We start from the raw sequence: 27,355 nt of genomic DNA, 5'->3' as shown, positions 1-27,355 counted from the left end.
TTCATAAGCAACCAAATTATTTTGTATTGGTCTAGCCAGGGAAGAAGATATGTCTGCCCAATGCTTAGGTAAGGATGAGAAATGATGGATGTGTCCAGTAGGCACACACAGTTTTGAATGCCACAGTGAGCATGACCCATTTGAATTCATCCCCTTTCAGCAAATCTGTTTCTTCTCCCACATCCTCAGACTGTTTTTGTGTCACCATTTGTAGTGGCCAAAGTCATTTCTTTCCATTGTATCCAGTCTTCTCCTGTTAAAGCTGTATTTTCCTTAGTGGATTGATCCATTCATCCACACTCAAGATCTACAGTTTCAAGATTTCTGAGACCTCAGAACTCTATGCCTGAGATCTATGCTTTAAGTCCCTCTCCACAAAGATGGCTCATGTCATCTTTTATTCCAATATATTCAAAACATTAGACAAAATTTTCAAACATAAGACAAAATTGAAAGAGTTTAATAGCAAACACCCATAAACCCACCACCTACATTCTATTATTAACATTTTACTACACTTGCTTTATCGCGTGTCTCTCCATCTATCCACCCCTCCATCTTGTAGTTAAGTTACCTTATTTTTTGGTGCACTTCAGAGTAAACTGCAGACAGAAGTCACTTCCTCCTAAGTAGGTATCACAGACTAGAGCCCAATATTCATTCATGTTTTTTTCTTTGATTATAAAATTTACATATGAAACACACAAATCTTGACATTTCCTGAGATTTGTATACACTGTGCAGCCCCAAAAACCCTACCAACATACAGAACATTACCAATCACCTCCGCAAGTTCTCTTAGGAGCCCTTCCAGTCAGTCTCTACCTTCAACCTTGAGTGAACACTACTGCTCTGACTTTCCCACTTGGGCTATTTGCAGTTTTAGGCTATTATAAAGCTGACTGAAAAAATGTAGTACAGTAAAAATGACCATACAACTTCTTTTGTGGAGACTTATTTTCATTTCTCTTGGGTAAATATGCAGGAGTGGAATTGCCAAGTTATAGAGTGGGTATATTTTCAGTTTTATTAAGAAACGTCCACTTCTTTTTTCCAAGGGGTGGTACCATTTTACATTCCCAAGAAGAGTGTGTGAAAGTTCCACTTGCTCCATAACCTTGTCAGCATTTGGTGGTGTCAGTCTTTCTAGTTTCAGCCATTCAGGAGGGTGTGTAGTGGTTTTAATTTGTGTTTGCCTAATGACTAATAATGGTAAGCACATTTTCTTGTGTTTATTGACCATTTATTCATCTTCCTTTGTGATGTGTCCAGTTTTGTGGTTCTTTAGCCCATTTCACTGCATTGTTTGTCTTCTTATTGTTGAGTTGTAGGAGTATTTGATGTATCATAGCTACTAGTCCTTTGGCAGGTACATGGTTTGCAAATGTTTTCTCCCAGTCTGTGAGTTTTCTATTTTCTTTTTTTTTTTTTTTTTGGAGTCATTTGAACAAAAATCAATTCCCATCAGGCAGTGCCAAACCAGAAGTGGTCAGGAACACTCCTGCCTATTTTCCTGATGGTTTATTTTACAAGCATGTAATCAGGGCCTAGAACTAATTAGTAAGTCTCATTCCCATGGCCACAAGACTATTTCAGACAGGGTATTTGGCCCAGTCAAGCCAATGAGTCATTTTCTAGGAATGCTGAGACAAACACAGACACTCCTCATGGCTGGACATGAGCCTGAAGGGATGCAGCATCTATACCCAATCTGAAAACAGATTCAAGCCAGGGAAGCAGAGCTCAGACACAGAGAGAAACCAGGTCTTGGAGAAACTGAGTCCCTGCATCAGGCTCCAAGTCAGCCACACTGTTGTCCACATAGATCTCACATTTTCTTGCCTTTATGCTTTCGCTCATGTTGTTCTTTTCACCAGGAATGCCCTTCTACCATGTCTCCAAATGTCCACATGGCACATCTGAGATACCACCTTCTCCATCAGATTTTCTCTGATCTCTTTCAGTTATTTTCTGTGCACATCCTGAAGTGAAACTTCTCCTCTTCTGGGTGCTGAATATTATTGGTATCTCTAAGCATATATTATTTACAACCATGTATTATTATGCTTTTCTTAAAACACAATTGTACTTGGATCCATGTCTTATCTTTGTGTTACTCTTACAACATGGCCTCAGAATATTTCCTGGTAGAGATTTCTGGAGGTGGGAGCATAGGGAACCTTAATTTTCTACATGAGGCATTCCTGGGACGATTTATAAAAGCAGGTGTTGCTTTTTTATTCAGAACAAAAATAAAAGTTGAAAAACTCATTGAATGAATGAATTAGTAACATGAGTGTACGTAGTTGCTTTAATTTCACACCCAGAGTTCTGCAGGGATGCAATCAGTGCTGTAGTCTGCCTTTGATTCCCTTCCCATTGGCTCCTCTCCTTTTTACATTGCTTTATTCTCCTTTCCTGCTGAAAGCTGACAGCAACAATCAGGGATAGCTAAGGTAGCGAGGCTCGTGCAAAAGCAGGGTGGTCTTTGGGGGTCTGTTTTTCCTACTCCTTGAGTGACCAGTTCATCCCAATTTTCCCACAACTTCCCAGGTTTTAAAAGACCCATATTCCTGGAAACACTTCACTCCCAGGCATACCTGAATGGTTATCCACCCTCCCTACTGTCCCAAATCCACCAATCTTGTTTCATTACATAGAAGAGAAACTTTGGTTGGTAGGCAGAATTATAAAGTGGTTCACAAAGCTCCTGTCACCATATAGACTCCCCTCACCTTCAATATGAGGGCTGCCATTCCTGTGATTAGATTACTAATCAGTTGACTTTCTGTTAATCAAAAGGCAGATTATCCTGGGTGGGCCTGGCCTGATCAAGTAAGCCTTTAAGAAGATGAACTGTCAGAGAGATGCGCTCCTACTATTCATGATCAGCTAGCCTCTGCGAGTTCTAGAAATGCAGAGAGGTTAATTTAAAAGCCACACGAGCCTCAGGTAAGACCTCAGTGACTCCTTGATTTCAGTCTTGTGAGAGCCCAGCTACACTGTAACGTGACTTATGATATCTGTGGAACTATGAGATAATAAACTTATTTTAAGCTGCTAAATTTATGGTCATTTGTTACAAAACAAGAGAAAATGAATAAAATCTCATAAGGGCACTGTTCCATATAAGAGAAAGCTAGGTGGCTCTGGCAAGTTCCTCAACCCACTAGAGCCTTGGTATCCTTACCTATAGAATGGGGAAGCCAGTGCCCATCTCCTAGAATTGTTATAAAATCTAAATGAGGCAATGTGCATCAGTGTTCAGCTGTATATCGCATGTTCAGAATGGGAAAGCACCTAGTAAACAGGAGAGGACGGAGGTGAGAGAGTGTTGCCCTACGTATTCCTCAGAAATCCACACCTCCCACATTCACAGTTCCTGTCTTTCCAGGTTCTCAGCTGACCACCTGGAAAACTTGAATAGCCAAGGGTGAAGGTCAGTGGCTTTGCTATGGTTTGACTCCCTTTCTTTGATGATAACGCTCTTCCTACCTCAAGCGGCAACTATTTTGCTAGAATTAAATAAAAACCTGGCCCCACAGTCAGTCCTGGCTTAGGAAGTGTGGTCCACAGAACAATTCCTGTTGCTAGAAGGAGGAAATATAGAGTATATAATTATACTCTGTAATGCATAATTATAGAGTAGACTGTACATCAAACACCATAACCATGACGGGCTAAGGATAAAATAGGACCTCTCTTTCTATCAATGAGCCAATCATTATTTTCTGAACATTCACTCTGTATAAGTGCTGAGGGGGTTGGATGTATGCCCTCAAGGAACATATCTTCTTGGAGAGCTACTATATGTGCCTCCTATGGAAAAATATGAATTAGGTAATTCTATTTTATTGAATGCAGGGACTCAAAAATATTTGTACAACTCTGTTTATAGCAGCATTATTCACAATAGCCAAAAGGTGGAAACAACCCAAGTATCTTTCAACAGATGAATGCATAAACAAAAGGTGGCAGATCCATGTGATGGAATATTATTCAGCCTTAAAAAGGGAGGAAATGCTGACACCTGCTACAACATGGATGAACCTTGAAGATATTATGGTAAGTGAAATAAGCCAGTCACAAAAGAACAAACATTATTCATTCCACTTATATGAGGTACCCAGAATAGTCAAATTCATACAGAAAGTAAAGCGGCTGCAGGGGCTGGCAGAGGGGGAGATGAAGAATTGGTGTTTAACAGGTGCAGAGTGTCAGCTTGGGAAGATGCAGTTCTGGAGATGGACGGTGCTGATGGTTGTACAGCAACATGAATGTCCTTCATGGCACTGAACTGGACAGTTAAAATGGTAATTTTATGTTATTGATATGTATATTTGCCACAATATAAAAATTAAAGTTTAAATATTTAACTTTATTAACTTGTTAGATTTTTTAAAAATTAAAATTCTGATAATACCAAGTGTCAGCAAGGATGAGCAGTAACAAGAACTAATCTTTACCTGCATGTCCCACTTTGGAGATAACTGTCCACGTTAGAGAGCAATTTGGCTTTATCTAGTAAAGCTAAGGAGGTATATTCTCTACTCACTTTCACCCCTCAGCAACTGCACCTCTGGGTATACATCACAGAGAATCTCTCAGACTGATAAGCAAGAAGACAGGTTCAAGAAAGTGCGCTACAACATTATAACAGAGAAAAAGTGGAAACAATCTGTACAGTGACCTACAGAAGAAATAATTCATAATTTCTGGTTTATTGCTACAATGGAATGATGCAGTGAAAGTAATTGAAATATGGCTACATGTGTGAACTTGACTAAACCACAAAGAAAAGACTCAAATTACAGGAAGTATACCTAGAGCTTGATGCCATGTCTATAATTTTTGTAAGCATTTAAGCATATACACATGCAAGAATACAACATCCATGAAAATGCAGATCGCCAAGTTCAGAGAGACAGTTATCACTGTAGAGGGAAAAAAAGTACAGGGACCTTCACCAGCAGCCACAGCCTGATTTCTCATGTTGGCATGGGGTAAACAGCTATTCATGATATTATTCTACATACTTGTTTGTATGCCTGAAATATTTTGTAATAAGAAATAATAAAGCAGGGATTAAACAAATAGATGGGATGTTGCTAAAGGAGCCCACTCATTAATTTATTAATTGTGCATGGAGCACATGCTATGTGCTTGGTGCTGGAGATACAATGGCAAACAACACGGACACAGTGCTGCCATCTCAAAAGCACATGGTCTTGTGGAGGAGACAAGTATTAGTCAAATAATCAGGTGAATCAGTGTACAACTTACACTGAAATAGGTGGTCTGATTTCTAGGAAGGAGAGTTTTCTTTGGGGAATCTAATCAGCCCAAGAGGAACAACCAAAATGTTGACATTGGGGGATGCCCAACCAACAGCCCAGCTGCGCCACTCTCCACAGTGAAGGATACAGTCAACGAGAACTAATCTTGTTGGGTTACAGTCACCCATCCTCAGCTTTTCATCACCCAGCCAGAAGCATGAGCAGACCAGCATGGATTCCTAAACATCTGAAGAAAGTCTGTAAAATGAAAGATGGGGACATAAAGCCTATTTAATTACATACATACATAGAATAACTGGGAACAGGGCCCTCCAAGCGACAAACTATGCAGAGAGAATAAACTTTAAGAAAACTGTATTCTAAGCAGAGAGGATATTCCATCTACAAAACAAGAACAGAATGTCCTTTCTTTAAAATTTTGGTATCATTAATCTACAATTACATGAGTAACATTATGTTCACTAGACTCCCCCCATTATCAAGTTCCCCCCAACATACCCCATTACAGTCACTGTCCATCAGCGTAGTAAGATGCTATAGAATCACTACTTGTCTTCTCTGTGTTGTACAGCCCTCCCCATGCCCCCCACCACATTATGTCTGCTAATCGTAATGCCCCTTTTTTTCCCCTTCTCCCTCCCTTCCCACCCATCCTCCCCAGTCCCTTTCCCCTTGGTAACTGTTAGTCCATTCTTGGGTTCTGTGCGTCTGCTGCTGTTTTGTTCCTTCAGTTTTTGCTTTGTTCTTATACTCCACAGATGAGTGAAATCATTTGGTACTTGACTTTCTCTGCCTGGCTTATTTCACTGAGCATAATACCCTCTAGCTCCATCCATGTTGTTGCAAATGGTAGGATTTGTTTCTTTCTTATGGCTGAATAGTATTCCATTGTGTATGTGTACCACCTCTTCTTTATCCATTCATCTACTGATGGACACTTACGTTGCTTCCATTTTTTGTCTATTGTAAATAGTGATGCGATAAACATAGGGGTGCATCTGTCTTTTTCAAACTGGGCTGCTGCATTCTTAGGGTAAATTCCTAGGAGTGGGATTCCTGGGTCAAATGGTATTTCTATTTTGAGTTTTTTGAGGAACCTTCATACTGCTTTCCACAATGGTTGAACTAATTTACACAGAATGTAATTTTTTAAAGAAAGGAATGTGGGAGAGCAAGGAAGAGCTCTTAGGAATTAAAAATATGATAGCACCAATGAAAAACTCTACAGAAAGACTGGAAGAGAAAACTGTGGAAATAGCCCCAGAAAGAAGAGCACAGAGATGGAATATAGAAAATATTGCATAATCAGAGGACCAGAAGAGGAGGTCCAGTATCAAAATATTAGAAAGACCTCAAGAGGTGAATAGAGAAAATGATGGGGAAAATTCATAATTAAATAATTCAAGGCAATTTCCTAGAATTGAAGGACATTAATGTCCACATCAAAATGGTAGCTGAGTGGCTAGCATAATGGAGGAAAAAGACCCACTTCAAGACACATCACCATGGAACTTCAGAACACTGGAGGAAAAAAGAGGATTCTATAGACTTCCAACGAAAAGAGGGAAAAAAGTCAAAAAGGATCTCATATCAGAATGCATCAGTCTTCTCAACATTGATGATATGCTTGCAAGAATTTACGAGGGAATGTCTTGAATAATCCCAATCTAAAATTCTATAGCCAGCCAATGTATCCATTAGGGGTGAAGGCCCAATAATGAGCTAGCTCTGGATGGAGTCAATGCTACCATTGTACTTCAATTCTAGTACAGCATCTGGGAGAAACTCTACCCAAGTGATTATACTTTGGGTTTGATAAATCAAGATTTATCCACTCCACATATCTTAGTGTCACTATGGACCAGACACTTGGTGTTGGAAACACAGACATACAGAGCAGTGTCGTTTCTATTGGGAATCTGGAAATGTCACTTGATTTCACTGCGTCTTACTTTTTCCACTTATAAAATCTGATGTTCACCTACCTTGCTCACAAAGATGATGGAAAGGACAAGAGGATAAAAGGTAGAGTAATTTCAGCTCTTCAAAAGGAAGCTGATGAACAAATATGAATCCAATTCTTTCTTTATGTAATTCTGTAATGGTTACTGACTTTTCTCTCCCCAGCAGATATTTGCAGTCACATGGTGCATTTGGAGAGAATGGTCCCTCCCTTCCATTTCAACGTCATGGTTGTTGGGGAGCTCCACTCCTGGCCACAGTTGATTGGTTTAGGGGTGGAAAACTGACCTTTCTGAGCCAATCAGAATATCATCCTGGAATTCTAGAACTAGAACAGAGATAAAGAAGTTAGTTTCTCTTCAGGAGGCTGGAAATAATGTCATGTAGACCGCAGCAAAATCTGCCTGCTTCCATATTCCATGACTCAGACTGAGGGGCAAAAACAGCAGGTTGGTTGCAAGAAAGGATGAAGCCCATAAAAGGCACAAGACAGTTACCAGGTGAGAGATGAAGACAGCACTTGCTGACTTGCTGTTCTTGCTCCATTGCCAGCCTCATTCCTTTCTTCGCATGCGTTTCACAAGTTTCCACAGATTGCTCCAACAGATCTCCATTGTTTTTTTTTTTCCTGGACTCCTCAAAACTTTATTTCTTAGGGTGATTAATTTTTTTATTATGATAAGATACGTATAACAAAAAATTTATTATTTTAACCATTTTAAGTATACAATTTGGTAGTGTTAAGAGGATATACAATGTCATGCAACCATTACCACCATTCATCTCCAGAACTTTTCTCATCATCCCAAACTGAAACTGAGTACCTATTAAACAATAACTCACCATAAATGTGCACTTACCATATGATACAGCTGTTCTACTCTATTTACTCAAGAGAAATAATAACATATGTCCATATAAAGATTGATAGTAAACTTTAATTATAATGCCTAAAAATTTGGAAGTGTACAAATATTTACGAACAGGTGAATTAAAAATTAATTTAAAAGTGGTATGCCCATTTAGTGGAATATTATTCAGCAATAAAAAGGAACAAACTATTGATACATAGTACAAAGTGGATGGATCTCAAAATAATTATGCTGTGTGAAAGAATTCAGACAAAAGAATATGATTTTCCAGACATACTGTATGCTTTCATTTACATAAAACTGTAGAAAACACTAATCTATAGTGACAAAGCAGATTGGTGGTTGTCTGTGGGTGGGGGGACAGAAGAAGGAAGGCTGGAGAACTAGGGATGGGTGGGATGAAGGAATTACAAAGCCCTATATTTAGGCCAATAATCCTGTTTTCACTATTTATACTCCTAGGGAAAGCCAGCTGAAATTTTTAATATATTCAGAACACAACTTGTCACTAATAATTAGGTCAGTAGAACCATCCCCATTTCTGAAGGTTGATGCTATATCCCTGATTTTTACAAACATGCCAGAGTTAAAACATTCAACGCCCAGGCTGGGCCACAAATAGATGTGATGGCATGTGTTGGTTCCGCCTCATGAGGGCACTTCATAGTAATAGCAACACAGCCAACTATGAGCTTTCCTATGTGGGTTGAAATATTTTGTTTGAAATTTTTCCAACTTTATTTTACCATAATCTGGGAATTATTCCAGTTTGGCATTATTTGACTCAAAGTAAGTTGCCTTCACACTTACTATGTGCCAAATTCTAGGAATACAGAAAAAAATAAGACTTGGTCTCTACTTGAAAGGAGCTCACCGTCTAGTTGAAAAGGCATTAGCAAATGAACATCTGCTCTTTGAGTACTGGCCAGCTATTCTTCATATTTCTTTCTAAAACCCAAAGCTCTCTTAGCTGCTGACACAAGGGATCACTAATAGAAGTCACGTTGGATTTATTTCCTTTTTTTAGTGCTCAGCATTCTTCATCACTTCAAGATGGGCAAAAAATGCTTGACAACATGACTCACCGAGTCCCAACTCCTTGGCACCACAGGGCTTGGGAAATATTAATCATGAGGGCAATCTTGTTAATCCACAGATGGGCACTCCGATTTGGACCAGCCACTAACAAGATGTGTGCAAAAGGCCCTATGCCTTGTTTCTGTTGTTTGCTCAATTGTAAGATCCACTTGAAAGGTTTACATGTGTTCCAGCATTAAGATTCCTTCCCTTGCTTTGAAATATTTATACCTAGTTTGTACCATTTTAACATAGTTACTGAAGCATTCCAAGCACTCTTGCAGTACGGTTTTGACTCAGCAGGCATAGTGGGCAATAATGGGCCCATGTTATTTCCTGCTTCCTGAGAGTACCAGAGTTCGTGAGGGAAATGTATTAAGACACCATGCAGGCTTTCCAGTGGGAGCGTCCTTCCTGATCTGTTGCCTTAGCCCATCCTCGTGCAAACTAATCAAGGTGCAAGAACTCGAGCCTGGACTCCCTGCAAATGTGGGGCACTGACACTTCGTGGTGCTGTCCCTGGCCTTCTAGCCTCCCTCTGGGTCTTCAAGATGCCACTGCAAAATGCCCAATCCCAATATTAACCAATGGCCATTCCTGGGAAGGGCTGTTAGGTCAGGCTTTTAGTGAACGACTGCTGGGGTGCAGTCATTGGGAAAGCCACGTCACTCCTCTCTGGGTTTCTAAACGCCGAGCTGCCAGGCACCTCAGGCCACATCCGAGCTGTCACCACTTCATTGGCGGCCCTGGACCAAACCACGCTTGGGAATGGCGGGGACGGCGGCAACCTGTGCCTGGAGGATGGACAGCGGCCTCGCGCGCAGGGTTCGCCCCCGCGGCCCCGCTCCCACTTCCGGCCAGGCCGGGGTCACGTGCCCTTGCCTGGCCGCAGCCGACGCGGCTCCTCTCGTGTCGAGAGTCCCGGCTTCCCTTCCGCCGGAAGTGGGGCGACTTTCCCTTTCCGGCTACGGGTCCTCAAGCGGAGTGGGAGGCCGGACTGGGGAGTGGAGCGGCGGCGGCGGCGGCGGCGGTGGCGGCGGAGGCGGCGGCGGGGGCGGTAATGGCGGAGCTGGTGCAGGGGCAGAGTGCTCCGGTGGGGATGAAGGCCGAGGGCTTCGTGGACGCCTTGCACCGGGTCCGGCAGGTATGGACGCAGCCGGCTGGCGGGAGTAGGGGAGCCCGAGGTGGGGTCGGGCCGGGCCTGATGGGCAGGAGGATGTTGGGCCTGGGGTGGGAGCTAGTCTGGGCTGAGGTCTCAGCCAGAGTCGGCGGTTCCTTGAGCCTTCTGCAGCCGGGAGGAGCCGAGGGATGAGGCGCCACCGCGAGGCCCCGGCCCAGCCTGCCGGGCGGGTCTCCCCAGGTGCCTGCAGCCGATGGTAAAGTATTTGCTCAGGATGCCTGTCCCCGTCGCGCCCCCGCGGCCGGGCTTGATCCGCAAGGCATCCAGCGTGGGGTTCTGAGGTTCGCGAGGGGAGGAGGCCGGAGAGCTCACGGTGGGGACCCGGGTGCAGACAGAAGGCGGCAGTCTCAGGCCCAGTAGCATCTTAAAACCTGGAAAACATGTTCTTCGGACTTTTATATTCCAAGAGTGGGGTGGGAGAAATTTGAGGGTATTTTACTTTTGAGAGTGCTCTTGAAAAGGGAGAGAGGAAGATGTTAAAATAGGTGTGGGTGGTCCACAAGACGTGCAAATTCCTTGTGGCATTACTTTCTTCTCTCACGGGAAGATTGTGTATGGACCCACTGCAACAGTGAAACTTTACTCTCTGACACTGTCGTGCAGTTTTGTCAGAGTTAAACTGATTTTTAAAAGGTTGCAAGCTTCCCTGGAGACTAAATATGGGACCTGCCAGAAATACTCTGGCTTCTGGCACGGTGCTTAGAAATATGTCCTTGTATTGTGTATGAGACGTATTGATTAGTTAGCTTTAACACTTAAATTACTTCTGCTGAGTGTCTATATTCATCATCTCTTCCTGTTTAATTGTAGGCGTACTAACTGATACGTTAAAAGTTGGGCTGTAACTAATCACTGCTTGATTTCTAACAGAAAGCCACAGGACTCATTGTGTTAGAAGAAGGTCTCCACTTGGTCGCTTGAAGATATGGTCTTTACATCTCTTTCCAGTATTCCAGGGGAGGGAACCCTACCTGTTTCCCAGATACTGACTTTTCATGTTAATACTGATGCTCCTATAGACATTATATTGGATCCCAGAAACTTTCCAAACCTGTGGTTCCACCTAAAATTTTTTCTGATGACTTGTTACTTAGTGCCTAGGCACCAACCAGTGCAGTAGTGAGTATCCATCTTACTTAGACTTCAGAGCCAACCAGTGGCTGTAATGGATGAACACGCCGTCCTGCTCCCCTTCCACCACTGCTTGCCGGCGTGTTACACTGCTCTCCTCTACAGTACAGGGTCCTGAACCTTGTTTCTCACTGGCTACTAATGTGTAATGGCTTTGACTCAGTCCTGATGTGTGACAATCATCTTGTTGGCCTTCTGTATCCAGGAAGAAGTATAGTCACTGTCCTAAAGAGCTCAGATCCTCAGTTTGCAAAAGGCCTGTAGTTGAACATAAAATGAATTTTGAACCATTGAGAAGACTTTCTACTTCTCTTGAGCCACTGGTTGAACTCGTATTCTTGGACAACCTGCTCAAGAGGGAGAGAGACCCTCTGTTAAATGCTGAACTAATGTGGATTGTTGAAGCAATGGTGTTTACGGCTAGCAGAGAAAACTTCACTGGAAATGTTCCCAGCTCTGAAATGCGCCATTGACTGGAGAGTTATAAGCCCAATGGAGACAGTGCTGTAAGAGTATTACTTCTGAATGTTAACAGCTGGAGGGCGATACTATCTCCAAGGATTTGATGGCCTTTAAAAACTAAGGAAAACAGGTTTGTGGGTAATTTTAGGTTTTTTTTATATACATATATAGATTTGCATTGGGCAAAAATGGAATGTTAGAAATCTGAAATACTGCATGCATATCATAAAGCTTACCTCAAAGGCTCTCGTATTACTTGGGCATCTGGATGGTAATGGTTCTACTTCCCCGTTATAAACACAGCGTGTTGCAGAGATGTGATTTTCCTCCCAGTAACTGGAAATAAAAGATGAAGTATACTTCTTTCTTAAATGATTGCAAAGCTTCCCCCCCTCTTCTGTGTCCCTGTAAAAACACTGGTGACAGTCTGTCAGATCCTCATGCTTGTCAGAGAGCACTAAGCTGTTATCTAGAAGATCATAAGAGAGTCTGCGTTGACCCTGCAGGGATTTTAACCTGCAGTTTGTATTAAGTCCAGTATGTGGAATCCAGCACCTCATCCACTAAGCCTCCCTCCTGGCATCTTGAGGTCTCCTTGTATATCTTCTGGACTCTTTTTCCAACAATGGGAACCAGTTGTTGCTTTTAGTTCACACTGAGCATTGTTTCCTAGATTGAAAGGGAGCCTCTCCTCTAGAGTCATGTAAACTTTAAAAATTTCCCCAGCAGTGTGAAGTCCCATGGACTTAATATTAATAGTCTTTGGCCAAATAGGTCGTACAGCCATTCTGGAGGCAAATACCAGTGTAGAAATGTGGTCTGATTGAGTCCCACTGACGAAAATCTAAAACTGCTGGGTGTTATAAAAAATCATGCCCAGTTTCTCCAAGTCATTGGCAGATAAGCAGAGGTACACTGTTTCTTAAACTTGTTTAGAGAAGGCAGGCTCCTTCCCACTTACGAGTGGGATGTGGACTCATATAGGTCATCCTGTTCTGTGACTGTGCTGCATCTCTGCCCTGTCCATCTAGGTTACAAGGGGACCCCGTGGAGATGCTGGATAAGTAGATACAAATCTGTTTTGCTTAGTTATTTTCTAAAAAATTAAAATATTCCAGAAAGCCCATTGTTGGTCGTTTAGTAGCATCTGTTCGTTAGTGCATGAGTTTGTGTGTTAACAGGACACTGGCACCACAGCCTATTACAGAGTCCCAGCAGCCTTTCACAGGCTGGACCAGCTGACTGCCAGTCATCACCTAAACAGATGTTCCTCTTGCCAAACTGCCGATGCTTTTTAGGACTATTAAGTTCCTTTTTTGATCTAGACCCAGTCAGTGCCTCCATATCACATAACTCCAGAGTATTCCATCCACATAGATGCAGTGTGATGGGTGCCTCATGGAGATGGGTGTCATGGTCATTCTGCACCCAAATGATTGTGGCCAACCCATTGTAGAATTGATAGAAGGTAACCTTTTGAGAGATTATTAGGCCTTGAACCTATTCTTTAACAGCACTTTTTTTGGAAAGGTTGCTGTTGTGGGGCCTCATAAATTACATAGTCCTCCAAAAACAGCGCTGCTGTTTAACACTTTGAGCCTGAGCAGATGATTTTGTATGTATGCTGTATACAAACACTAAACTTCCTTTAAAAGAATGTGCAGCCACCACTAGAAGGAAGTCATTGGTATTGGGTACCCCCTGAGAGATACTGTCTTGGTTTACTTAATTATATGATGTTTCTGACCCATTACAGAGTCAAATGTGCTGAATGCTCAGTAGATGTATGTTTGCTCCACTGAGGCTATCTCATAGGCCCACTGGTTGAGTAGCCCAAGTCATCACAAGGGACTGACTTCTGCACGTACATTCATTGTACCTTTCTCAAACACTTGAAAACCAGCGTCTGCAAAAAACCTATGGGTTGCTCCTGTATCTTTGCTTTGATCGTACCCAGTGGAGTACCCTGCAAAGAGCGTGTCCTTGTTAAAGGTTTTGGTGATTTGACTGAGCCCATTGGGGTCACCACACCTTAATGGAAGTACTGAGCTCCATATTTGGTATTGAAAAGTAGGTAAATGAACAATGTGTTCCACTGTGTGCCTCTTTGGTTTTTCTCGTTTTAAGCTAAAACTTAATCTTTCTTTTAAAATCTTACAGGCCATGTGTATCATCAGACTTTGGTTTCTTCAGTCCCAGTTACTTTGTAGCTACAGATTTGCTCAGACCAGTGTTCTTAAAACTGGTGGCCTGTGGTCTGCCACAGGCTCACAGGGGGGCTTGCAGTTGTGCTTTGTTTGACCCCCATAGTGCCAACACTTAGAAACTAGAATGATTTCATATAAAAATGGAAATTCGTAGCCTCTCAAGAAAAGATCTGGCCACACCACTCCCAGATCTGCAATGGCAGTATTTGGCAAGAACTGAGAAGCAGCTTTGCCCCTTTGCTGGGGCCACTGACTCTCCAGGTTGCCTGTGTCCCCACCACTTTGCTATTGTTTTACACCACCCATTAGGATGCCTCGTTAGCAGCTTTTTCTTCGTCCTTTTCCAGATTGTGAGCCCCATCATCTCTGGTTTTTATTTGGAATTTCTAATAGAAAGAACTCTGTAAGGAGTGTTAGGAGATCTGAATCTCCTGCAAGTGGCTGCATGACACTGGGTTAGTTTGGCTTTTCCCACCATGGTCTACAGGCTCTTAGTAGATCTTCTGTGGAAGAGGGCCCACAGACAGATACACTTCAGGTGAATGGGTTTCTTTACTGCAGGATTTCTCAGAGCCTTTAATATGCTTAGTGCATTGTCATATATGATATGCATTGTAAATATCCTTGAGTTAGGTCACTTCATAAAACCAAATCACATTCTGTGGCTCAAACTTCAGGAAATATTGAGCTAGATCATCTCAGTGGTCCCTTCGAGCCTATGAACATTCAGACATTTCATCTGGCTGGATTCAGAAAATAAGTTTGGCCATGTTATTTGGGTTCTTTTGGTTTCTAATATGTTATAGTGAGTGAGTGTTCATACTCCCCTCTTCCCACCTTTTCTGTGCAATCCTTTTACTCTGTTAAGAATCGTCCCTCTTGAAAGTGTTTTACATTTGGAGTTTTGCTGTAAAGTCACTTGGGAAGGAGTAACCAGTAATACTACTACTGGGGGCATGAATACACTTCCATCCCAACACCTGAGGTAACAAATAACTCCAAGGCTGAGGCATGTTAATGGAATTAATGATGTGTGATCCAGATTACTATGCCATTATTTGAGGACCTGCTGAGGCCAGGGCCTCTTGCTGGATGCTGGACTAGTGCAGAGAGAAGTAAGACAAGTTTGCAGCTGGTTGTATCTCGTGGCATTAGATCTTCACAACAACCAGGTTGAAACAGGTCAGAATAGGGATTTATAATTCTCATTTTACATTTGAAAACAATGAGCCAAGGAGAAATAAAGCAGTTTTCTGAGAGGTACACAGTTATTATATGCAGTAGTTCTTGGACCATGTCCTTTGCATTCTAAGAAGGGCTTGGTTCCTTCACAGAGGTAGTTGGGTTGTTTTCCATCTCAGTGAGATATCAGCAGAATCTTTGAACAGAGCATCGAAGGGATGCTAGTGAAATTAGATGGAACGTAGGGGAGAAAATTGATGGCTGTTTCATCTTTAGGGCCTTCGGTGGGAGGTCCCAGGTAGAACGGTATTCAGCTTGGAGCCGCAGCTGGTCATCTTAGCATTTTGCCCACAGAAAGGTCTTCTTCACACCCACTTTAGATTTAGCAAATGTTTAATGAGGACCTTCTGTGTGCCAAGGACTTTGCTACGCATTAGGGAAGTTCTTGAACTTTTTTTGGAACCTAAACCTTTTTAAGACCCTTGAAACTGAGCTTCTCTTCAGAAATACATGAATAGTTTTGTGTGTAATTTCAGGAGGCTCATGAATTCTCTAAAGCTAAACCCAGGAGCTCAGTTAAGGGACCTTTGTCCTTGGGGCACCAAGGTGATTGAGATAGGTCCACTCTTTAGATAGCTCCCTATGGTGGGGAGACAGGACAGCCAATAACTTTCTCAGTGAGGTTACACTATTTAGAGGTGCTTTGTGAGAGAAACAAACGTCATTCTCCCCAAAGGTGGGTGGCATAAAGTTGTTGGGAAAGTTACCAAGAAGAGCTGTGTCTTATTCGATTGGCTTATAGAATTCCTTGTGTTGGTTAATGCCAGTAAATACGGCAGAATCAGCCAGGGCCCCATCTCTAATGACAACAATAGCTACTGTTTATCGAGTCCACATTGTGCTGGGTGCCAGGCAAGGACTTTTCATATATGTTCTCTCATTTGATGGTCACAAAATCCCCAGGGGCCGTACAGTAGGCCCCTTTCTGCGGTTTCAGTTACCCGCAGTCAGCCGCACAAGCAGATGATCATCAGAAGGTCAGTAGTAGCCTCATGCTACGTCAGAGCACCCACGCCATTCCCCTCATGTCCTCTCACCACTACGGCCTTTTATCATCCCCATCGTCACAGAAGGGTGAGTGTGGAACAGTGCGGTATTCCGTGAGCATGAGCGAGCCCACGCTAACGTGGCTTTTAGCGCAGGGTACTGTTACACTTGCTCCTTGGTGGTGGTGGTAACCTCTTGCTGTGCCTCGTGTGTAAGTTAAGCTGTATTGTAGGCGTGTGTGTGTGTAGGGGAAAACGTACTGTGTTGGGGGTTTGGTACTATCTGCAGTTTCAGGCCTCCACTGGGGGCCTTGCAGTGAAACCCCTGTGCGTAGTGCTGTAGAGTGAAGTGGTTATTAAGACCGGATTCAGACAGATGAGTTCAAGTTATGATTCCACCACTTACTAGCTTAGTGACTAGACAAGTTTTCTAACTTATTTAAGCCTCAATTTCCTCATCTGTGAAATGGAAATCGTTGATGATAGTAATCAATTTTTTTTTTTAATGTTAGCTAATATTAGAAGTTAGGAGGTTACCCTTGGGAGGTGGAGGTGGGTAGTGACTGAAGGGGCCATGAGGCAGGCGTCTGGGGGTACAGGTAATAGTCTGTTTCTCTCTCTGGATGCTAGTTACACAGGCATTTTAGTATGGAAAATTCTATGAGCTAGAAGCTTAATGACCCATGTACTTTGCTGTATTATTACTGTTCAATAATAGGTTAAAATAGTGAACATTTCTTGTTCCTTACCATGTGGCCATTGTTCTCCATGCTTTACGTTGTTATTTCATTATCCCCATGGATACAGTTCCAGGCCCACAGTAATGAGAACAGTGGCTACTTTATAAAAATGAGGACACTGTCAAGCACTTAGTAAGCCCAATACACTCCTATTGTCACTGTGACCTTTAGGTGGTGGGATGCAGCAGCAGAAGTGGCTCCTGAGCACCACGCCCCTTGGGAACATGCTCTTAGTCCCTCGCTCCCCTGCTCTGGCCACACAGTTTCTTCCTGCTTAGAGAGCAGAGACTTGCGTCCAGCCCTATACCCTCCAGGGCCCAGGCAGGGCTGCTCTGGGTCCCTGGGAGGCAAGTTAGGGTTCTCCCAGGGTGGTGGTGTGAGCTTTCACCACTGCTTGCTGGGTCCATGTGAAACCACCTCGAACTGTATTTAACAGCCTGGACCCAGTGTGTGGCTGACTTGCATTCGGGCGGCTTTGCCTGTATCCATTTAGTACAATGTCATAAGTGTGAAGTTGTGGAGATCTTCACGGTTTCCTATTTCTGTTTATACTACAAAATGAACTACTTTTTAATGAAACCTGTCATCAGAATTTTAGTCATGGAAATGTGCACTGGGAATAAGTAACTGCCATGTTTCCTAACTAGCGAATTGTGTACCACCTTGATGATTTTTGTCTTAGTGAACCCTCAATATTCTATTAATATTTTAAAATCATTTTTAAATTTAGATATAAGTAACTTTAAAAGGAAACAATCATTATCATAAGTGAAAAATGTTGCCATACATGGAAGATAACTAAGAATATGTGTGTCACACATGCGCACACACAGTGGTGCACACGCATGCACACACACAGATGTTCATGCACTTCCCAAATTTGCCTTTTGTCTCCTCTGGAGAACATTGGCTTAGTCCACCCCTGCATTTTACAGGCGAGTACCCCAGAGAGCAGGGCCTCCAAAGGTCTTGCCCAGACACTCTGGAAGAGCTGGCTAGAAAACTCCGGACTGACTCCTGGGCTAGTGCTCCCCTCCTCATTTCCACTAACTGCTGGCAGTGGGGGATAGATGTTTGTGACGCCAATATATATTTCATCTATTAGTATGCTTAAAATAGCACAGGTAGTGAGAAAAGCCATTCTCCTCCCCACCTCCCCCCAAAAAGGGGAAAAGGAAATCAAGTGGGAGGAAATCTGTAGCAGAGTCCCCTCAGGTCCTCGGATAAGGATGGGAGTGGCCTTGGTTTGCAGGAGCATCCTGGCTTCAGTGACTCTCTAATTTTCTGGCTAACACCATGATTCACTGAAAATGGACCTCACTTACCTTAAGCAGCTACTATTCAGAATGATCAGTTATAATTTGAGGAATTGCTTGGACTCTCTGCACTGGCAATCGCTGGTAAAATGTTTAGGGAAGTATTAGGTGGAGGAAAGTGAGGTAGCCTGGTGCTGTGGTTAACAGCATAGACTGGATTCAGGTGTGCCTGGGCTTAAGCACTACTTCTGCCACTTACAGAATATGTGGCTTTGGGCAGGTCACTCAGCTTCTCTGAGCCTCACTTTTCCTTGTCTTAAAATGAAAAATAATAATAGCAGTCTCCTAGAGAATCATCAAGAGAAATAAATGAGATAGCATATTTAAAATGCTCTTGGAGTGCCTAACACATAGTAAGCACTGACTGTATTTTAGACCATTTTAGTAGACATTTTAAATCATTTCTTGAAACAAGGTTGCCCTTGTATGAGTAAAGGAATACACTTTCTTCACAGTATATTATACTGTACAATGTAGTATCAGTGAGTTCTGTAATTGTAGATTACAATGTTAAACTCATATCTGACATTGGTTTACCCTGGATTCATATGTAGTCTATTGACTTCAGAGCTACACGCTTAACCAGTATTCTGTACCGCTTCTCTTTTAGTGGAAATTTCCCAAATTATAGATAACTGAAGCAAACATGACTTAAGAACAAATCTGAAAGCCTCAGCCACATTTTAGAAGCATGCTTATTTAGTCAAAATTAGGAACAGGAAACTATTGTAACACTTTTAGCATATCTTTTAGGGAAAAAAAAAAAGGCACTGCACCAACATGAAACATACTATGTAAATTACAAGAAAGACCAAGGACTCAGGATTAACATTGTAGCTAGTTTGGAAGGAAGGAAAAAGATCTGGAAGCCAAGCGCCAGTCGTCAGCCAGAAGGGAGCAGGGCAAGTGGCTGATGTGTAGAGATAATGTTTGTAGTCCTGTCTTAGAGAGTGACTTGAGAAGCATGCGGTTGGGGGGACTCCATTGATAATCTTAGCCTCTTTCTTTTGTGTTTTGGGGTCATCTTCACTGCTGGGAACATTTAGGTCCATCTTTTAAAAACAGCGCAGCCAGTAATCTTGAAAACCCCCACATCAGCCATTTACTGCTTAGGTGTGGCAAGTGAATGGGCCTCTGTGGGGCACAAGCCACAGCAGTGTTCTCACCTTTTAATCCACCTGCTTTACCAGCTGAGTCCTTAAAGGTCACTTTTGCATCTTAAGTAAGTAGACAACCTCTTCAAGCTTATCCAAAACAAATATAGAGAGCAAGATTGCACGTCGGTGGTAGAACACTGTGAGGTAGGATTGATACAGTATTTTGTGTCACAGCAAATGGCCTCTTGCCCTGAGACTTGGGAGTTTCTGTCAGCAGTCTTAGTATTGTAATTATTAACTTAATGTCTTTAAACAAGTACCTATTCAGGCTGCCATCATATCTAGCCTAGACACGGATCGGCAGACTTCAAGATCCAGATAGTAAATAATATATATGAGCATTACACACCATATGGTCAGTGCAGTTCCTCAGCAAAAACAAATCCATGTGGCTATGTTCTAAAAAACTTTATTTACCAAGTTTACTGAACCCCCGGCCTAGAATATCTCCTCAATGATATTCCTGCTCTCATCCCCGTAGAATTTATTCTCCTTGTCAAGAGGATCTTTTAAAAACAAATCAGCATGTGACTCCCCTCACTCAGCCTTATAACTGCTTCCCGTCACCCTTCCTGTAAAATCCAAGCCCCTACTGTGAACTAAAGCCCTGGGGAACTGGCTCTTCCCCACTTGGAACACTCTAAATGCTCTCTGTGTGTCATCATCTTATTAGCATAATGCTGATCAGTGGCTGAAGTGATCAGTTTATTGGCTGCTTGTGTACCTGTGACTCCCCAGAGACTGCTGACTGAGAGAGTAGGGGCCTGCTAATTCTTGTTCCCAGCAGGAACCCCAGTGCCTGGAATGGAGCCCATCATGTAGGCACACAGCGTATGTCGGGTGAATTGCCTTGTTTAAACCTCTGGTATTTGTGAAGTGCTTTCTAGTTTTACCGAGCTCCTGTCTGTTCAGAGTATGTTAACTTCTCAAAAACCATGAAGCAGGTAGTATTAAACCTAGAGGGTTTTTATGCAGAGGAAGGGGACTTGTGCAACATCACAAACTGGAGAATGGAAGGAATGAGACCTGACCCCGGGATACCTGACACTGAAATCCTGCTGTGGGTTTTCAGTATCTTGATTGTCTTTAGTTGTTTATTTGTTCTGTGTAATTTATCTTTATGTTGGTCCCAGAAGCACATTTGGGCCCACTTGGACAAGCTCAGAGAACTGCCACTAAAGAGTTTGCTCTGTGGACAGCTGTGCTAGCTGCCCCTTGGTCCACTACTGCTCATTAAACTTAACTTAGTGACGAACATCAAGAGCAAGTGTCATAATGTTCCTTCGATCAAATAAAAGTTGCTTTATTATGAAGATCACATTTAATTTCGAATGAGAACAAAATAGATAAGTTCTACATAGCATTTATTTCTGGGAGAAAGCATTTTAGTAGGTATGTTTCATTCTTTAACTGATAATAAATATTGAAAGTTAAAGTAGCTTTCAGAGGTTATATCACTTACTCCAGTGCAGGAATTGTTCTGAAATAATCTGGACAGATCGTCATCCCTCTGCTGTTTGGACATTTCCAATGAAGAGCAGCTTATTGTTTTTAGCTTCATAGATAAACATCATTGCTGCATAGATGCTGAAAGTTGATAGGATGGATACATTCCCAGAGTGGTTGCTATTGAGCAAACACGGCCTTTTAAATATTATTGCAGAATTTGTTTCTTAAGGGATTCCTGTGATAAAACCTTTTGAACAAAGTTCTTCATGTTGTTGGCCTGTTTGTTTTTTTTCTTAAAATGCAAATTTTGGGAAGTATTTTATTTCTAAAGACATTATTATTAAGGCCAAAAGAAAACTCAGTTAACAGTGAAAGGGGCATATTCTGTCATGACACTGCTTTTACGTTAATCTAGGTTGGGGAGAAATGGGGGATAAAAAACCCTTTAAAGAGGACTCTTGTCTTTCCCCCCTGAGTGGAGCCACGACTTGTTACTGAGTATTTAAATCTGATTCTCTCTGTAGATTGCTGCTAAAATTGATTCAATTCCTCACTTGAATAATTCCGCACCTCTAGTGGACCCCTCAGTGTATGGATATGGAGTACAAAAGCGGCCTGTGGATGATGGAGGTAAGCTGCTGTAAATATGTTTGCCTTTCAGGTGGTAGGTAGTGAACCTGCCAGTGACGTTGGAGTCTGTCAGCCGTTTCCTTAACTGCTATCTCTAGCGTCACTCTCTGAAGAGGAATGATTGAGAGGAAGTACTTGGGGTGATTTTTCTCAGCAATTCTGTAGCATTTGAGTTCTTATTTGCCTTGATAATACAGGAATCCTTTCAGCTGAGCTCTAAGGTAAAGACTTGGCCTTTGAGTGACAGCTTGGAAGTAATGCGACCGATTGGAGTTTTGCTTGTGTGTCCTCATTCTTCTGGCACGTGTGTGGGAAATGAAGTTCTTACATTTTTCCAAAGAAAAATTAAGGTTTGGTGCATAGCTCTGAAGAAGTTAACAGCTACATCTGGACCTCAAAGAACGGGAATGGGGCTGGTGACCTTTCTATAGTCTGTTTGCCAGGTTTTTCACCAATCCCATTTATGACAGACTCTTTCCAAGAAGCATCCATTTTTCTTTCATTCAGTTGTTATTCTGTTGTTTTATATGCCCTATCCCCAAAAGAACTGGAGACCACCTGGAGGTGTCTGTCACCGGCACCTTGGCAAAGAGTACCTATCAGAGGTGTTTCTACAGAGAGCTTAGATTTCCTTTCTCAGATTTTGTCTCCCGCAAAGTATGACTATAAAAAAGAATCTGAAATATTCTGTGTGGTTCATGAATATGTACTTGGTGGCTGGACCAGTGTCTTCTCTCCCCTTCTCTATCGATCTGCATGCACTCAGCCCTGTGCGTGTGTCCACATTTCTATGGTGTATTACTAAGAGGAAAAAATCAAGGCGTACAATAGTGTATGTTGTGTAATCTCTTTTTCCAAGAAAAGTACACATTTTTATGTATGTGGGAAAAAAATGTAACTTGTCATGAATAATTCTCATCTCTGGGGATTCTGAAAGAGGAGATCACCATTGTTTTTAGATGTTAGCCTTTCGGAATAATTGTATAGCTTCACACTAAAGATTTTAAGGCTATAGCCCTCATTGGGGTGTAAAAGTTCTTGTCTATTAAAAAAAAAAAGTTATGATGACACACATGCAGAAAATCTTCCCCAGGGCCATTGGAACTATGGTGACCATTTAAACTGCTACTTCAAACTGGAAAACTGTGATCTTTTTGTATTTGGCTCATGTTAGTGATTTCTTAGACCAGATATGACTGATGGCATTGTCTGCATTTTACCTTAGTGAAAAGCTCTAATGCTAAGTAACCTTTTTACTTTTTCAGTGCCAGACAAATTAGTTTTATTTTTATATTAATGTGTATAATATAATAATTTATATTATGTGTAGTTATGCTTCTGTTCTTTTTAAGTATCGATGATATACAATCTTACATTGGTTTCAAATATAAAACACAGTGGCTCAACAGTTACCCATATTAAATCCTCACCCCCTCTGCTAATGCAGTTACTATCTGTCAGCATAAGGATGTTACAGAATCATTGACTGTATTCTCCATGTTGTACTACTATCCCTGTGACCAACATACATAATGATAGAGAATTTTTGTGCCCCTTTGTCCCCCTCACTCCTCCCAGCTTCTGTTCTTATGGAACATTAATATAAAAATAAAACTAATTTGTCTGGCTCTGAGCACATGCGTCTTTAATGGACAGTGTCTAGCGCACTGTTTCCAGAAATCAAAATCAATACATTTCACAGCTCTCAGCCTTGTTTTCACCTACTGTGTGGAGCTGACTCTGAGACATGCATACAGCAAATAGGTATTTGCAGTGTCCTTTGCATAAAGAATGCCCAAATATTTGCAAATGAAAACCCCCGGCATTTTGCACTTTTTTCTCCCTTTGTACACCCATTTAAAAGAAATTCGTGAAAGGCTCTGAACTTAAATTAATTATAGAGAGACCAAGGGGACAGGCAGACGTAGTAGGGCAGTCTGTCATCAGTAAGTCCAGAACCTCATTGAGAACTCCACTTCATTAGTATGTTGTATATTTTCACCTCTTTTAGAAGAACCATTATTATTTTTTTTTTGCATAGCAACTAAAGCATATTTATTGCGCCAATTTTCTAAAATAACACCTTTATTTTTTTTATATTTTGGTATCATTAATCTACAATTACATGAAGAACATTATGTTTACTAGGCTCCCCCCTTCACCAAGTCCCCCCCACATACCCCTTCACAGTCACTGTCCATCTGCTTAGTAAGATGCTGTAAAATCTCTACTTGTAGAAGAACCATTATTTCTTGCATGTCCGCAGTTGAGAGACTGAGTTCTTGTAATCAGAAAATGGTCACGTTTTTTCTTTTAGATCCTTCGAAGTATTAACCCTACTTACAGTAGGAATGAACTAAGAAACTTTCTCTATCAGCCATGTCTCCTGTCTTACATAATAACAGACTGTATTTGAAGAAAAGAAGTTTGCCTCAGGCTTTTTACATTGTGCATTACAGTTTGATAAAGTTAATCCTCTGATAATGGAATTGCCGCAGTTTGTCTTTCTACACGTTGGTCTCCAGTGTGGAATTTGAGAGTTGCTGTGCAGCCTCGGGAGCCCCCTGGGCCATTGTCAGTTGTCTTCCGACCAGGGTAAGGTCCCTGGGCCAGTTCTGTTCTCGTGAAGGAATATGTAAATAAACAGCTCCCATTAAGGAAAGTGATGCTCACGTTTACTTGGCAACTTTCTAAGGGCCACAGTCTTGCTGTTTGTGAGCTGAAAGTTTAGAAAAGCAGAGACGAACAGCAAGCAGGCATATCCAGCACTTTCCTCAGCCATTGAGACTTCCAAGGCTTTACAGTTTCGTGTTTGTTTGGTTTGGCTTGGGATTTTTTTGACAGCAGTTCACCAGATCACTTTAGCAATATGAACTTTCTAACTTCTCTGTGAAGCCGCCAGTTCTTTAACCTTTAGGAGGTCAAAGTTCAGTCCCCCAGACATTTTTGGAGGTGTTACTTGGTGTTACTGTTTAAAAGTACTTCAGCTCACATCAACCGGAAAGAACCTTAATATAGGGTTTATTTGAGGCATTGAGATTTGCAAACAGGTATATGAATGGGAGGATTTTTTCAAGTGCTAGATGGTAGAACAAGGGAAAAGATAGGTCCCTGAGCCCAGGGACAGGAGTTTAGCCCTCAGCTCTCAGAGCCCGCCTTGCTGCCCTGACCTGGGGAGAGCGGTCATCTCACTGCCCTTCAGCCACAGGTCAGCTCATTGTGACTTCTGAGCATCTTCAGTCTTGGAACTCACACTTTCTAACAGGCTCAGAGATCTTCCCTACAAGTCGGAGAATCTCTCTCCTTGTCACTCGGCTTGACAGCTTTTTCATTCAGTACTTTCTTTATGCTGTAGTTGGAGCCAGTCTGACCAGTTCCATTTCTCTGTTCCAAGAGCTGTGGCAGCTTCTGATAACCAGGGGTCTGGCCTACACTAACCTGGCCCTTGCTTGCCTGCCCTTCTAGTCTCGCACCACTGCCCTGCATTCTGCAGCAGCCTGGTCACCGTTTCTTCCGTCTGCTCTTCCTGAAATACGTCCCCATCCTGGCTCATTACTGGCCCACTTCTGTTCAGCCACTGGGTCTCGGAATTGATTGGACTTCCTCGTGGACACCTGCCCTCATCCTCATCTTTTACCTTTCTTCAGTGCCCCACTCAGGTCTATTTAAAAGTGCAGCACTAGCTTCTTTGTCTTCTCTGGTCCCCTGTTCTCCTTCTTCCCTCCCTTTTTCACATACCCATCTCATCCGGGAACAGTAATGACATTCTGCTCTGAACTTCTGAAGTGGTTCATTCGCCCCCCTCCTGAGGCACGTACCATCCGCTTTGTTCTGCAGATACCAGGGCCTGTCATTTCCCTCCTGCTCAGTCCTCCATGCTGTGATCGGAGATGGTCCTGTTTCTCTGCCTGCCTTATATAGTGGCTGAACAAGCACTTGATGCTTAAGTTCCCCTTCCTGGTATCCTGTGATAAGCATTTAGAACACTTTATGAAAAGTAAGCTCCAAATTTAAGAGAATAAGTTAAGCTAAGTAGTTTAGAGGTGTAAATTTAAATTTAATCTGTGCTTAGGGTTGGCAAGCTTTTTCTTAAAGGACCAGATAGTAAACTTTCTAGCCTCATAGGCCATACGCTCTCCATCCCACCCACCACCTCTGCCACTAGAGCCGGAGAGCGGCCACAGCCAATATGTGAACTGATGAGCATGGCTGGGCTGCGATGACTCGTCTTCGAAACAAGCAGCCAGCCCTCAGGCCCTGACTGTCTTTGACATTTGTGTGCCCCCTTTTTAGATAGTACCAGACTCCCTGATTTCATGCTGATGGGCTTGTAGGGCAAGCAAGTGTCTCAGGTTTTCTGTCAAATGAATTATTTGCAGGAAGATTGGAATTGAGTACTTCTACTTCTGTGGTCCTTTCTGAGTTTTGTTTGAACACTTGGAGTAGAAGGCAAAGAAAAGGAGAAAAAACAGTGAAGAGGAAAGTTTTTTTTTTTTTCAATTCGAGATTTTAAAAGAGAAAAGAGGGCCGAGAGGTGCCTGTGCCAGATGGAGGTGAGGGCCAGGGTTCTTACTGCCGATGCCCTGTGCCACCGCAGGCAGGGGCCTGCCACGTATTTTGGAGCGAGAGAAAAATGACTCTCCGAGGTTGTTGATACTTCCCTGAATGCTGATAATGAAGGATTCTGCAGGGATGAAGAGCTAGGACTAAAACTCAGCTCCTGAGGCTTTGAGGGAACTGGGGAGAGTTGCCCTTTACAAAGCAGAAAGAGTGACTCCAGGATGTTGCCCGGCAGTAGTTTCCGGGCTGGGGTGCGTGAAGGCTTCCCAGGGGGTCGGGGGGCATGGGCGGTTCTTCTGCCTGTGCGCCCTTGTCCCTAGAATGCGTCTCTGAGCATCGTGTCTGCACTGGACGTGCCATGCACTCTTCCCTCCATGCCCCTTTCACGTTTCCCTTCTTTGGTTTATGGTGGGGTGGCACCTGGGGTGATAAAATTCTCAAACACCTCAGAAGGGAGAGTCCAAAATTCCAGATGGGGAATCCCAAGGTAACAGCATGTGAGCCTTGGTAAGAATGTTAAAGGGAACAGGATCTGATTGTGATTTTATGCAGGGAACAACTCATGGTGAAAGCTCATGTGGTTCCCTTCCCCCCTTCCATCCATCCATCTGTCCATCCATCTTAAGGTTATAACTGAGAAGCAAGTGGTAATCATGTGGGTGCATAGTAACACGTATATGTAAGTTGGAAAAGGAAGTAGGTTTTTTTTTTCCTGGCAAAGTATGATCTGACTGATTGGTTTGACAATTGGCTTAGCCAACTGGATGAAATAGTAGACATTTTCCGCAAAAATAAGTGAGCTAAATCAGCATCAGGTTGCAGCAGAGATACAACTGAAGTGTGTATATGATACTTGTTAATAGTCTTTGTACTTGTTAATTTGACATCTAAATCTTTGCCCTAGATTAAAAGGGGACTCATAGTTCTTCAAAGTCCTTGTGGAAATATGTGACCCAGAGGGGCTCTGTCTATCCTGTCTGGGTGTAAGAACCACCCAAGGAGCTTTAAAAAGTAACATCTGATGGTACAGCCTCTCTAGAAAACTTAAGAAATCTAAGCATGTACCTTATTCAGTCCAGTTATACCC

The 27,355-nt window shown here is 42.5% G+C and overlaps 1 protein-coding gene across 5 annotated transcripts in view; it reads left to right on the top strand.

Annotated features, from left to right (window-relative positions):
- The first annotated feature begins 10,194 nt into the window (after positions 1-10,194).
- FUBP3 (far upstream element binding protein 3) overlaps positions 10,195-27,355 on the top strand; it is a 48,277-nt gene continuing 31,116 nt past the window's right edge. For 4 of the 5 annotated variants that reach the window (XM_073222794.1, XM_037007913.2, XM_037007914.2 and 1 more), the window contains exons 1-2: positions 10,195-10,352; positions 21,603-21,708. In XM_073222794.1, coding sequence (XP_073078895.1) covers positions 10,269-10,352; positions 21,603-21,708 — 190 coding nt within the window. In that variant the 5' untranslated portion in view covers positions 10,195-10,268. Of the gene's footprint in view, positions 10,353-11,258; positions 12,112-21,602; positions 21,709-27,355 lie in introns of all 5 variants that reach the window. The other variant, XM_073222802.1, reaches the window with a different exon arrangement.

This window comes from Manis javanica, chromosome 2 (assembly GCF_040802235.1).
Source record: "Manis javanica isolate MJ-LG chromosome 2, MJ_LKY, whole genome shotgun sequence".
NCBI classification, from domain to species: Eukaryota; Metazoa; Chordata; class Mammalia; order Pholidota; family Manidae; genus Manis; species Manis javanica.
This window is presented reverse-complemented; position numbering and strand designations above follow the sequence as displayed.